The 15,172-nt window shown below is 33.5% G+C and overlaps 2 protein-coding genes across 2 annotated transcripts in view; one reads left to right on the top strand and one right to left on the bottom strand.

The window, feature by feature from the left end:
- The window catches only part of LOC128860801 (catalase-like), a 38,024-nt gene extending 31,940 nt beyond the window's left edge, over positions 1–6,084 (top strand). The window contains exons 2-3 of the mRNA XM_054098552.1: positions 4,332–4,853; positions 4,921–6,084. Coding sequence (XP_053954527.1) covers positions 4,332–4,853; positions 4,921–5,862 — 1,464 coding nt within the window. The 3' untranslated portion in view covers positions 5,863–6,084. The remainder of the gene's footprint in view (positions 1–4,331; positions 4,854–4,920) is intronic.
- Positions 6,085–8,732: 2,648 nt separating this feature from the next.
- Positions 8,733–15,172, bottom strand: part of LOC128860800 (protein I'm not dead yet) — a 43,933-nt gene continuing 37,493 nt past the window's right edge. Inside the window, exons 9-15 of the mRNA XM_054098551.1 lie at positions 13,783–13,908; positions 13,373–13,705; positions 13,209–13,303; positions 13,049–13,135; positions 12,324–12,517; positions 12,130–12,267; positions 8,733–10,050 (exon numbers count right to left, since the gene is read on the bottom strand). Coding sequence (XP_053954526.1) covers positions 9,835–10,050; positions 12,130–12,267; positions 12,324–12,517; positions 13,049–13,135; positions 13,209–13,303; positions 13,373–13,705; positions 13,783–13,908 — 1,189 coding nt within the window. The 3' untranslated portion in view covers positions 8,733–9,834. The remainder of the gene's footprint in view (positions 10,051–12,129; positions 12,268–12,323; positions 12,518–13,048; positions 13,136–13,208; positions 13,304–13,372; positions 13,706–13,782; positions 13,909–15,172) is intronic.

The following is a 15,172-nucleotide window of genomic DNA, read 5'->3' as shown; positions in this document are numbered from 1 at the left end:
ATATTTGAATATTTTTCAATGTCATTTGACAAATCGTGCAACGAAATTTGGCTTCATTGTTGCCAACAGATCTCAGTTTAAATTCTGCTAGGACAACGATCCAAAACATAAAGCTCATATGGTCAGAACGCGGTTTCTTTTTAATTGAAGTAAAGTATTGGATACATTAGCCCAAAGCCTGGATATTAATCCAATAGAAAATTTGTGGGCATATTTAAAGAAAAGTTGCAAAAAACACTCAACAGGTCGAGCAGAGTTCAAATACGTTATTTTCGAGGAGTGGCTTTACATATCCTAGGACTATGATGTTCAAGTGTACTGTTTGAAGTGTACTGTAAGGTCTCGTTTTATGAGGTGGATACGTTCTACAGAAAATCGCTTATAAAAAAGACTTGACTTGCCTTGAAAAGGTGGGGATGCATTCCTCAATTTTTTAAAATCACATAAAACCAAAACAACGAGTTAAAATTAATTTAAAACGGCATAAAAAGGTTTGCAGAAATTAAAAGAAATAGACTGCTTAGTAAATTACTTCGAATGTCTGAAATAAATTCATATAAAAGCTTAAAATAATCTTGTATGAGGACTTAATTCATTGTATTTTATTGAAAATAAAATTGAAAAGAAATAAAGTCTTACAATTACTATCTGATAATAGATTGCACCGTTTGGAAAGTGGTTTCAAATCACCTTCATTATCAGAGGAGACTGTCTCTGCAATAGATATTTGAGGTAAGGGCTATGGATTAATGCATGAATAAATAATAAACGCTGTGAGCTTTCAGTGTTCCACGATTTTTGGAGACTGTCTATATGTGGCTTCCAAAAAATTTTTGGATGAAGTACAAACCGCACAACTTCAAATTCGCATAAAAACAATCAGCATAAAACGAGATTACACAGTAAATTGTTTTTGCTTTTTATTTTTGTGTTATTTTTCAACGGAATAACTTTATTTTGTACTATTGACTTATAAATTACACTGTGCGACAGTGAAATTATACTTTTATAGAGACCTAGTACAACTTGTAGGTATAGTAAAACTAAGAAAAATGTTATAAGAGAAATTTTCAATACACCCCCAAAATCTCATTTTATGGCCATAAAACCGTTTTTCAGTAAGTTGATGTGAACAATCACTCCTAACTTCGCCAATTTCCATCCGATTTCGAATTTGGTTTTTTAGTTCGAAAGAACAAAAACAAGCCTTTTTGACAGTGTGTTGACAATTTTTCTGAAATGACAACTGACGAGACTGTAGACGGAAGTATTTGGAATTTTTTTATTTTTTCTCTATTTTTTCAACTTTGACATCATTTTTGCAATATTATCCGATATTGAGGATGTTTTTTAGTACACTACTGTTATAGTAAATTTAATTCTGCGTCGAATGAGCTATATTTGAATTTGTAATTGAATTAAAGTTCATAGAGTTGTGTGAGTTTTAAGATTTTTTTTTTTTTACTAATTTGGTATGTAGGTATAACTGACGCTAAATCGGAATAAACAAGTTTGTCATTCTCTTCATCAGTTTTGAATACTTCTCTGTAAGAAATTCGATCATCATCTTTCCGGAAATACGTAATTCTGAAGTCGTCATCAACTAAATTCCATTGTTTAAATCGAGAAGCGAGCGTTTCAGATTGTCTTCCCGATAGAAGTAAATCACCAGAAAGATCCTGAAAATCCGAATTTGATACAATGTGTCGTTCTGAAGACTTAGAATCAGACGGAAAGTACTCTTCATCATCACGTGTATTGTTATTAGTTTGATCATCATCAGCAATGAGTTGAACTTCCTTCAATACATGACCAGCAGTTGAGTCAATTATATCGTCCAAGACTACGGGTTTCTTAACAGTTGCAACATCAGCATACTTTATGTGCTTTCGAATTTTATAATGATGACCGTTTACGTCCGTTTTACAAAAATAACAGTCATCTGGCTTACAATAAGGCTGTTGATGCCATATCATCGGAGAATATAAGGAAATTCGACTTTTTTGGCAACGTTTTGATTTATATCTCTTGAATTTCAATGAACACTCAGTACAAGCAAATTTCGGTTCATACCAGCGATCAGAAGTAGTATATGTAAGCTTAAATAAATCGTTGTAGCCATCAACCAGAGCTTTATTATTCTGTAACTTCAAACGATGCTTTTGATCCACCAACAAACCACATATAAAACAAAACTTATTCCGATTATCGCACATTAAAACAATAAAACTTTGACGTTTTAATAAGGTTATATTATAATAACAAACTTCAATGGACAGTGTGAACTTAGGTACACTTGCGAGCTTTTTCATATTTTTATTTAAAAAGAAATGCGTGATAATATGTTAGATATTTTCGAAAGTTCTAACCAGTTCTGTTGTATGCAGTACAGTGTACTCCTATGTATACATATATACTCCAATAAATAGTATGTATCTATCATATAATAACGCATCAAAACACGCCCTTATTCCCATTTAGCGTATGTTATACCTACATACCAAATTAGAAAAAAAAAAAAATCTTAAAACTCACACAACTCTTTTAATTTTAATTCAATTACAGTCAAATATAACTCATTCGACGCAAAATTAAATTTACTATAACAGTAGTGTACTAAAAAAAATCCTCAATATCGGATAATATTGCAAAAATGATGTCAAAGTTGAAAAAATAGAGAAAAAATAAAAAAGTTCCAAATACTTCCGTCTACAGTCTCGTCAGTTGTCATTTCAGAAAAATTGTCAATGCACTGTCAAAAAGGCTTGTTTTTGTTCTTTCGAACTAAAAAAACAAATTCGAAATCGGATGGAAATTGGCGAAGTTAGGAGTGATTGTTCACATCAACCTACTGAAAAACGGTTTTATGGCCATAAAATGAGATTTTGGGGGTTTATTGGAAATTTCTCCTATACCATTTTTTTTAGTTTTTCTATAGCCACAAGTTGTGCTAGGTCTCCATAAAAGTATATTTAATTTTTTTTTTGTCACACAGTGTTATTTGTGTTAGTCAAATAAAACCAAAGTTTGAAAGAAAACCTTGAAGAATATTGTACATATTTTCTTAAACAATAGGTCTGAATTTCGCTAGATTAGTAGATAACAAAACACTTTCTTGACAAATTGTATATGAAGACACATTTAAATGCGAATAAAATGCGTAATTCGTAATTGAAACTTATTTGCACTTGTACCTGCAGCGGTACTGCACTTGGGTACAAGTTTATAATACCTGCAAGCCAAAAACGTTTAGCAAAAAAATCTTAACCCAAAGCACTAAACTTAAATCAAGCTAGAATACAAATTAAACTCAAGTATGTTTTTATATTTCCTTTTTTATTTCAAACAAAGGAGTATAAATTAAGAGAAGTATTATATTATTTCTATTTAACTACCTATTTATGAAATTTCTGCTAATTAGTTGGTGTAAATGGGATATGTCGAATTCGCAAAACTACAAGCTTTCGTGGTGTATGCAGGGTGGGCCATCTAAAATTTGCTTTTTGGATCGGCTATACAAAAAAACTAATCAATATTTTTTCAAACTTTTTATTTTATTTTGAAGATTGAACATTGTCATTTATGAATAAAAAATAATATCGTTCAAATGGCTGCCACGACTGGCTTTACAGTAGGCCATTCGATCAATCCAATTTTTAAGCACATTTTAGATTGTTTGGGCTCCATGGCTCCGCCATTCATGAAGGCAACTTCGATTTCGTGTTTTAAAGCATCAATCGTCTCTGGATGGTTCGCATAGCATTTGTCCTTAACGGCTCCCCACAAAAAATAGTCCAACGGGCTTAAATCACAGCTCCGAGGCGGCCAATTGATATCGGAATTCAAAAACGGTAGCCAAAAGTTCGAGTGTAACTTTGATAAAAAATGGCCCGATAATGCCGCCAGACAAAAATCCGCACCACAACTCGTTGTGGATGCATTTGCTTCTCTACAGTAATGTGTGGATTTTCTGAGCCCCAAATCCGACAATTTTGCTTATTGACGTAGCCACCGATGTGAAAATCAGAAAAGAAGAAGACTCACCACTTTGGAAATAGATTTTCAATATTTCCCAATTTTCTTCAAGCGTATAGCGTCCCATTTCGTAAATGTCAAACCCTTAAGTAAATTATGAACACATTTGACAAGTCATTTGTGTTACTATTCTCAAAAAAATAGGTGGTTCAACCTGTATATTGTATACCTACACTAGCACGGTTGCTGAAACATATCATACATACATCCGCATGTGAATTCAATACAAAGCCCACACCAAAAATATTATATGAAATCATTATTAATTATTTCTTATTTTATTTACTCTTTCGCAGGCTTCTCCTGGCATTATTACTACAGGAGCTGGTAACCCGGTCGGTATTAAGGATGCCACTCTAACTGTGGGCCCAAGGGGTCCCGCTCTGTTGCAGGATGTTAACTTTTTGGATGAGTTGGCTGCCTTTGACCGTGAACGTATACCTGAGCGTGTTGTCCATGCTAAAGGCGCAGGCGCTTTTGGCTATTTCGAAGTAACACACGATATTACAAAATATTGTGCAGCTAAGGTGTTTGAAAAGGTACATAAGCGGACGCCGATCGCTGTACGTTTTTCCACAGTTGGTGGAGAAAGTGGATCCTCTGACACCGTTCGTGACCCGCGTGGTTTTGCTGTTAAATTCTACACTGACGACGGCATTTGGGATTTAGTTGGCAATAACACTCCAATTTTCTTTATTCGTGATCCGATTTTGTTTCCCAGTTTTATCCATACACAGAAGCGCAATCCTCAAACTCATTTGAAGGATCCAGACATGTTCTGGGACTTTTTGACTCTTCGGCCGGAAAGTACTCACCAGGTACAACTAAATGATAGTATTAATTTTGGATGGAATGATTTAATGGATATTTAATTGGTATTTGCAGGTATCCTTTTTGTTTAGCGATCGTGGAATTCCCGATGGTTTTCGTCACATGAATGGTTATGGTTCTCATACCTTTAAGTTAATTAATTGCAAAGGCGAGCCGGTATATGCCAAGTTCCACTACAAAACAGATCAGGGCATTAAAAATCTTGATCCAAAGGTTGCCCAAGATCTAGCAGCAAGTGATCCTGACTACAGTCTTCGAGATCTATACGATTCTATTAAGAATGGTAATTATCCCAGCTGGACGTGGTACATTCAAGTGATGACATTTGATCAGGCCAAGAAATTTAAGTATAATCCATTTGATGTAACAAAGGTTTGGAGTCACGCAGACTTTCCACTTATACCGGTTGGAAAGATGGTGCTCGATCGAAATCCGACCAATTACTTCGCAGAAGTGGAGCAAATCGCTTTCAGTCCAGCGCATTTCGTACCGGGCATTGAACCATCGCCTGATAAGATGTTGCAAGGTCGACTTTTCTCATATTCTGATACACATAGGCATCGCTTGGGACCTAATTACTTGCAGATTCCCGTTAATTGTCCTTATCGCGTTAGCGTGAAGAACTTTCAGCGTGACGGTGCAATGCGTGTTAACGACAATCAAGGTGGCGCTCCTAACTACTTCCCGAACTCATTCTCTGGACCTGAGGAAAGTGCTCGTGCAAAGAGCTTGATGCCGTGTTGCCCTGTACAGGGTGACGTATATCGCTTCAGCAGCGGTTTCACTGAAGATAACTACAGCCAGGTGACCGATTTCTGGGTTTATGTGTTGGACGATAAAACTCGCCAGCGTCTGGTAGCTAATATTTCTGGCAGTTTGAGCAATGCCAGCCAATTCATTCAAGAGCGCGCTGTGAAGAACTTCACCTTGGTTCATGCAGACTTTGGTAGAATGCTTACTGAAGCCCTCAACTTGGCTAAATCTGCCAAAATCTAATAAAATAATGCTTTTATTTACTGAGCAATGAATTAAAATACGTGTTAATACAAGGAACTATCACTTGGTTGAGGGTCGCTTTCAAAAAATATTTCTGTTGATATATTGTCTTTACATATAATATTCATTTTTTGTATTGAAAAATCGTTTTGGATTTAAATACAAGTACTTGTATAAATATATGTTTTTTATATTTTCAATAAATTGAATAATAAAATGCTATATGTGGAAATTTTATTTAATAAACATTATTCGTAAGTAGCTTACGTGATTTATGAAAAACATAGTATACAGAAATTGCACATTTTTTCACTTGTTTTATTGTAAACCTAAAATATCTGCAACGCTCCTAAATACTATTCAAACAATGATTACTATCCCAGTTCGATCCGTAGTATTTTACAAACAAAATACCCAAATATTTTACTGATATAATATACTAAAACACGCTAACCTTTCACTTTCTAGAATGGACCTTGTTAAACTCACGCGAGTACGTCTGGGCCATTCAAAATTAACCCATAATCACCTTATCGACAGCAATACCCCCAGAACATGTCAGTTTTGTAACTCCACCCCGATCTCCATTAATCACGTTATGTCCGAATGTTATCCCGTCAACTCACTAAGAAACCATATAATACATAATACCGATCCCATTCAATGCATTTCTAACCCCACAATCGATAATATTAAAAAAATGATAGCTTTCTTAAAAATATCAAAATTGTATTGCGAAATTTAAACAAACATGTCGAATAAATATACTATATCTCCTAGTTTATAATGAAATTCTAAACGACGCATAAGCACTTAGTATTAAGCATTAATTAATCACTAATTTTATATCATAAGAAGAAGCTGAAGGCCTTAGCAGCCATAGCTTTCCTAACTAGGCTTATAATTTTAATTATAAGCTTCAGTTGGTAATATTGTAATAATAATAATAACTATTCATTTTCTATATTTTCCATATAACCGGAAATGAAATTAAGATAAATTAATTTATTTGGCAGATTTACCGATTAAATAAATTTAGTACTAATATGCGGAAGACGATGGAGGCAACAGCTAAAGAACGTACGCTGTAAAATTTTAAATATACTTAAATGTTCTTATAAAGTATGTGACACCCTGGCAAAACGGCAGTCTGTATCTATCGTGGTCTGTTTCGGTTTTTTTTTATTTTGACCAAAAGTTATCAGTCTTCGAAAATTTCATTTACATGATAATAGCTAAATGCCCGATAATAATGTTGGGTGATTGGATAACCTAAAAACTAGATTTGGCGACTGACCCACAATTCAATCAATACTCTTGGTATCGTCAATTACAGGTATTGTCTTCGCAGATAATGCTTATTCCGATCCGAAAAACATGCGCAATTTGTAAATAACTTTATAATTTTTTTAAGGATCCACTTCTGTACTTAATCTTCACACCTTACTACATAAACTTGTGATATTTTCCTAATAAGCGCTTAAAAATATTTCCTTCAGCGACTTAATTTTTATGCATTTCTGTCTTGTGTGAAATTTATATTTAATACGGGTTTTCTTTAAAAAAATGTGTTTCTAATAGCGGTCGCCTCTCGGCAGACAATGTGCATTTCTGGCATGAAAAAGCTCCTCATAAAAAATATCTGCCGTTCGGAGTCGATTTTAAACTGTAGGTCCCTCCATTTGTGGAGCAACATCTAGACGCACGCCACAAATAGAGGAGGAGCTCGACCAAATACCCAAAAAGGGTGTACGCGCCAATTATATAATATATACATTTATATATGTATATAATTTATTACTATTAGACTTTTTTTTGAGTCTGGAGAAAGTTATAGGATTTGTAATTATTTCTGTGAAAACAGCGATTGAATGCGATTGGAGTCTTGTGTTGTGTGAGGTGGCTTATTTTCTTATTTCTTCAACTATTGTGGGTACTTTGAAATCTCAATGAATTTTTGCATTTGTGACATAATAAGAGACACTCCCAATGTGACAAGTGATGCAATTGATAGATTTGTTGACGATTTGCAAAAAGATTTGTTGCATTTATGAACGCGTTTTACACTAAAATGGAAGTATTATTGAGTTTAGTTGTTGACGATATATTTGAAGTAAAAAGTGATAGTTTTTTGCTAAATTTAAGAAAAAAAAGACGTGTTAAGCTAAAAAGAAGATCACATATAGTAAGATGTTCATTAAAACGAAAAATTCCCAAAAATAAATCTTTTTTTCCTAGTCGCTAATGCTTTTTAATTTATTGTGATTGTAATTCATTACTTTTCCAATTTTCAAAAAAACAAAAAAAAAAACAAATCTTTTTTTGAAACAATTAGAAAATTTTCGCTGCGCGATTTGCCCATCTATTTTTAAATCTTTATTCACTTTTTTTATTTCTTCCGCCACCTTATTCCACAAAACACTCTTTTTCCTCCTCCCTGAAGCAAATTCACTTTCCATGCTCAGTCGGACTCTGAGAAGCAACTTTACTTCCGATGTACTTAAATAATCGCTAAAATCAAGAAAAATGTAATAAAATATTGTTTTAATAACGTATATTTAATATATCTTTGCATTAAAAGCTAAAAAAATTAGTTTTATACTCACTTTTCATCAGACATCATATTAGCGTAATCAGCGGCAGTATTACAATTTTTCCTGCAAATAATGCGTGACGTTTGATACAAAAATGGCGTTTTGGAACGCGATGCATTTGCAGTACTGCCATATTTGCATTTCTGAACGCATTGCCAACACTGCAAAAGTACGTTGCGCATTATAATGCGTTTCTGAATATACCCTATAGCATAGTTCTTGGGTCCCTTTTGCTTACTTGCACTCTCGTATTCTAAATAAGTAATTTTAAAAATTTTATAATAAGTTTTGTGCATTTATTTGTTGTTCCATTTTTTTAATCAATAAATAGTCATTACAATAGCTTACAAATTTACACTTTTGTTTAATGGTTCAGGTGTTAGGTAATCATTAAATTGTCTGTTTGTTTTGCTTTTTCCTTCAATTCCAAATTGAGGTTATGCTAAATTTTCTACATACATACAAACATATACAATACAAATATATATTGCGAGTGATTAAGACTAACTAGTGGCACTACATTTGTTTTGCAGTATCAATTCCGAGAGTGTCGATTTCTACAACATTGTTCTTTTAAAATTTATAATCTGATTTTTCTAAACTAATTTCTTTTACATAACTTTACATTTGATTATTCGCTAGTAAAATTACTCGTACCTTCACTCCATTCCACTATGTACTTATATAAATGCAGTGTAAACGCGTGAGTAACATTGATTGATATGCCGTTTTCAAAATTTGAAACTTTGTCGTTCTTTCACCTCCTCCAGTTAAGGCAGATTCAGACAGAAGTGTAAATGACCAACTCAATTTGGCATGTGTACGTACATATGTATGTATGTATATGTATGTTTGCCATAACATTTTTAAATACTAAAGTAAATGCTTTCTAAATGGAAAACCTGTAAGGAAATGTCATGTTCTAAGGTACTCTCAACATATTTCAGTTTCTTTGAATTTGAATATAAAAATATATGGATATGTATTTACATATAAGTACATATGTACAAACATATATGTTTGTGTGATATTTTTAGATATGTTAATGTTAAATTGAGTGTTCATAATTTCAAAAACAAAGTTGTTGATTTTATAGGCAACGTGCTCGAACATTTCTATGTACATATGGTATATCATATAGTACTTATGTATGTATGTGTGCTTACATCTATTGATTTATACGATGCTTTTATACAGTACGTATTTATATGCACAACATGCAGGCAATTTTATTTCTACACACGAGTATAACTCAAAACGTGGTTCCATATCAGTTACTTAATGGTTTTAACATTCGGCATATTTAGTATTTTTGTTTTCATTATACAAATCACATCTTAAATCCTGTACGCCGTTACCTAATCGACAGTGAAAAGTTTTACTGGGTCGTTGCATTCAGAACTTGAAGAAGTATATTCGATTCGGGTGCCAGAGTTGTAGCATTGAAAACAGTTGCATTCGTGGTAATGTTTACGTTTGGATTTACCCAATCTGGAAATGTGGTCATGTTTGGATATACGACTGTACCCCATGTAAGACTGAAAATGTACAAGACGATTATACTGATGATAGTGGGTCCAATACCAGCAACGGCCTGTAAAATTTAACGAAAATTAGACATTAAATACAAAAGTAAATTTAATAAAATTTCCATAAATTTTATTAACATATATTGAAATTCTTCTATCGCGTAAAATGATTTTCATTCAATCCATATTACCTACAGAACACATGGGCTGAAACGCCCGGGGCCTAATACATAGATGACACTACTTTTATTGCATTCACCTCTTTTTCAGTTAAAAACTGCTGTTAAATTTTCATGATATTCTCCTCATTAGTTCGTGAGCTATTGTGCTAAGAGTAACGCTACTTTTGCTCTTTTCAAACGAAGCAATGGCTTGTAAAGTGTTATGGGGGCTCCGCTCCATCAGAAACAACAATAAAACGATCTTTTACTGACTACAAACGTGGTCATAGAGACACCGATGGTGCACAACGCAGTGCACATGCAAATGAGAGGTAACACCAGAAAATATCAAAAAAATCCACAAAATCGTTTTGAATGATCGAAATGTGAAGTTGTGTGAGTTAGCTGACATCGTAAAGATATAAAAAAACGTGTTGACTTTATATTGCATGAGAATTTGACTATGAGAAAGCTCTATTAAAAGTGAAATTACACTGATGAATAAAGCTAGTTTTTAACCAAAAAAAAGTGTGTTCTTCCATTCCATTAATTGTACCTCATTGAAGTGACCTTTGACACTTTTCGTTTTCTTAGATAAAAATTGGTCAGTTGCTAGGCTATGAAATGCATAAGTAATTTATCTGAAAATTACAATTTGTTGTTTGTAAACAGTAAAAAAGCTAGCTTAACATTTATAAAGTGATTATCAACTGGCCTCTAACTAAAGCGTGATGTCATTTAAGAACGTGGAATTGATCAGACTGCAGCACTCACTTGCCTAGCTACCCAGGAATAATATCACTAAAGTTATCAATTTCTAAAAGTTAACTGCCCTAAGACTCAAATTGTCATTGTCCAGGTTTCAAGGAAAAAAGGTCAGTTTGTTGCTTAAAAATAAAATTAATATAAAAAATATTAAGTTAGGTTAGTCAAGATGCTAGTAAAAATTTACTATTTAACAAAACATGAAAAATGTGTTGAACTGAAATATCAACCACTTGTACATCTCAAAAAACTCTCATGTGGCTCCATTTTACAGATATGTATTTACGTTAGACACATCGACAAAATCTAAAATAGAGAGTAATTTATTTTGCAACCAGCTATGTAATCATTAGACCACCTGACTACATTATTGGAACATTTATTTTCACCGCACTTAATTTCAATACATTGAAAATATTTCAAATTTATTTTCCCCAAACTTGTTTAGCATATCGTCTAAATATGTGCGGCTACTCTATTCCTCTGCGCGCTATACATGTATGTATGTATGTAAGTTAAGATTAGTAGTGTTCCCCAGCAGTTGTTGCTAATTATCATGTTTTGCAATTCGTGCACCCCAAAAAACATGCAAAGGGGAATTCGAGGGCGTAAAAGGACATTTAATTTTGAGGGGAAGTAGCAAGTTTTTACTGGAAATATTTCTATTTGTAAGAATTATGTGGTAGAAAAAATAGCTAGTTACAAACACTACAGTGCCGAACACTTTTAAAAAGACGCAAATGGGTTAACGCACGCAAATAAGCAAGGTGTTTATTTTCATGTTATCAAATGGCATACTATATATCAAATACTTATTTCACTCTATTCAATACACTTTGGAATAAAGAAATAAAAAAATCTATAGTGGAAAAGTTTAAATAGAAGCACGTTTACATAAGAAAAGTGTGTCGCTATACCAAGATCACAGTATAATTCGCCATTTTCAAATTTTTTAACCTTTTTGAATTATGCGCTATTAAAACTTCCTAGTTTTACTACTTTGCGTTATTTGTGATCTTTGTTCTTTTTGTGATAATTGCCTCTCTCAGAGCGAATGGTGGTTCTGGAAATCTACTAGAATGGTTATGGCTGATAAGTTTGAAAAATCATTCATTTCCAAAATGTCAATGTGTTTCACTTTTTGTTATACATATGTTAATGAAAATTTGCAAACAACTTAATCTACCTTTTTAATGGATTTTGACTTTCAGAACTTACCATATCTTTTGATCTAATATTAGCATAACCAGCCACCAAAGCATTGGGTGGCGTACTCACTGGCAGATGGAATGCCAAACTGCAGGCAAGTCCAGCTGGCAAAATTAAGTATAGAGGATGAACTCGAATAACTTTTGACTGAAAACATAAAATATATTTTTTATTAAACAAACTCTTGATTTAAGTAATTTTACCATTTCAGCCAACACCGGAATAATGATGTTTGCGATAGCTACGTTGGAGCTGAACGCCGTTAAGAATACAGCGACAAGGATCACCATCAGTAACAAAAGAGGGTGTGGCAAATCCTTCAACACAACCAAAGAATTGCCAATCAATGATGACATACCGCTTTCTTGACTGCCTTTAGCGAGTGCGAATCCTCCACCTATTTGAATGAAAAATTGTTATTTCAAGCATCGGTATGTGTATGTACTTTTATTTTATGTACTATTTCAAATTTACAGCACGCGACAAAACGATAGCATCTCAATATTTTGATCTCATTGTCAAACAAAAATCATATAAATCCAAATTGCAAACTTTATACAAAAATTAAAAGAGTTTCACAAAGTTATTGTCACAATTTTAAGGTTTTTAATTAGAATTTCTTGAAAAAATCTAACATTTGGAAAATGTTTAAGTTCCGAGAACGGGAAATATTATAAAAAATCAGCCACAATTTAAAGCAATTTCAAATTTACAATTTAGTTAGGTGTAAGCTACGTACCAAACAATTTTGAAGGAACTGTTCATTAAGTTTGTGGAATTTTTCTAATTTGTGTATGAGGTTCGAAATTTGGGTTTATACATTAAAAAAAAATAAAACAAAAATTATCGAAACTGGTCGAACAACTGGTTGAGGTGTTGTCGTTTACCGTTTTGCGGGTTTCTACTTATCTTTCAAAATAAAACTTACCAAGCAAGAAAATGAGACCCCATGGCACTTTAGTTTGAATGAATTTCCAAGTTACCAGGGATGGTGTTGTACCAGTAGTCGCAGGACCTTAAAAAAAATACAAATATAAAAATTTACCAAACAGGTACGATAATTTTATGCTAGTGTAACATTAGCTTACGTTTGCAGAGACAGTAGCGCAAGAATGCATAGTTTGCTGGCAGAACGAAACACATGATAACCACAAATATAGTGGGCATAGAATTGAGAACTTTTCTGAAAAGTAAAAAGTGAGAAATATAATACCTTGAAATTAAATAAACATTAAAATATAAATTTAGTTACTTTGTGCTGAGCCAATCACCCCAGCCAGGGAAAATTCGAGGTTGCCGAGTAAAGTACATTATAACCATAAAGATAAAGAGGACCATAACTTGTATTTCATGCGCTTTCATTGGTCCCAACTCCTTGTAGCGTTGGTCAATGACCTTTTTAGCAACACCAGCACTGCTCTCGCCCAATCTAACTTCCTCAGCCTCTTTGCTCTTTGGTCGGAACAAACCCATGAAATGCCATTGCAACCAAACGTATGTTAGGCCCGTGTAAACCAACATTGAAGGCACTGAATAAAACATAAATGTCGCAAAATCCATTTTTTCCTTCGAATTAGGGAAAGTTCTGTAAAAAATTATATATTCAATACCAACAGGAACTTATGTAGGAGCACCTGAGTTTTAAAATCGGACGATATTTACTCTTCATAGATGCCTTTGAAAGTCAAATTAGTCGCTGTGCCTATAATTGTACCACAGCCACCCATGGACGAAGCGTAAGCGATGCCCAAAAAATAGCACAGTGTCATCTTCGATGGATATGGCGGTCTAAAAATTTAAAATTGGAAAAACATTTACATGAAGTAGCTGATGTAATGAGTTCATAAAAGTGAATCAGAGAAAATGTTTTATGATGAAAATCCGAAAAAAATATACAAACTAATCATGTTAAAAATCCTTATGGTAGATTTGGTTTTCATCGCGATCAATTTCTAATAAAATCTCCTAAAAAAGGCGCAGCTGACATAATATTTTGCAAAATTAATCGATCTCCAAATAAAAAGATTTAAAAAATTAGTTTTTATGGGAATACACGTACTTAAACGTTTAATTTAATGGATCAGCAAATATTTGTCTGAGATGAAGCACACAAAAGAAACAACAAACAACTCAGTCCACTCTTTTATGAGGAGTTCCGTAATTTTTTATTAATTTTTCTGATAAGTTTCCCTAAACTGTTACACAACTGTTTGTTGTACACAACGTTTACAAATCTTTCCTCAAGCCCAATAACCAGTTCGTCAAACTTCTAAATGAGTCAGTGCGTCGCAAAATGCCAGAAAACGAGATATATGTTTTGCGTTGATTTATATTTGTGAATTTAAAGTCGATTTTAAGAAGAAAGATTATTGTCACTACCACTCGATTCAAGAACGGAAACCCGCTGTGAGCTGCCACACTGAAAACCTCAAACGTTAGAAGCTGAGGATTTCGAGTGACAACAACTCATACGGATATCTACAGACCCCACGTAAAATGACAGACACATAAAATTACAGTTTGGTCAAGAATGATAGATTACAAGGTTGCGACCTCCGTGAGAGTATTTCTGGTTGTGACATCACAATTGGACACACAGGAAACAGAGCGATGAATTTGCTCGTTAATAACAATAAAAATGAACGAATAGGGGAGACTAAATTTGGTCTAGATGGATCTTTATGCACCCGCGTACTTTTTAGTAAAATTTGCGCTCGATGTTAATTTTCGGAATCAAACAAACTCATGAACAATGCGAGCTATAATACAATCTATAGTAATATTAGAGGGACGGATGAAAATTTAGTCTTCACACATAAATGCGGGCGTAATTTTTATCCGAGGCGGCCGCCGTAGTCGAATGGGTTGGAGAGTGATTACCATTTGGAATTCGGAGTACGCAGGTTCGAATATCCGTGAAACACCAAATTGAAGAAGGAGTTTTTCCTAATAGCGGCTACCTAAGTTGGGTAATTTTGGTTAATTTTTAGTATAACAGAGATATCACGTTTTTTTTTTTCTTCGAAATTACCATTAAAAGTCGTTGTTATTT

This window comes from Anastrepha ludens, chromosome 4 (genome assembly GCF_028408465.1).
Source record: "Anastrepha ludens isolate Willacy chromosome 4, idAnaLude1.1, whole genome shotgun sequence".
NCBI classification, from domain to species: domain Eukaryota; kingdom Metazoa; phylum Arthropoda; class Insecta; order Diptera; family Tephritidae; genus Anastrepha; species Anastrepha ludens.
Note: the sequence above shows the minus strand (reverse complement) of the source record. Positions and strands in the feature narration are given on the sequence as shown.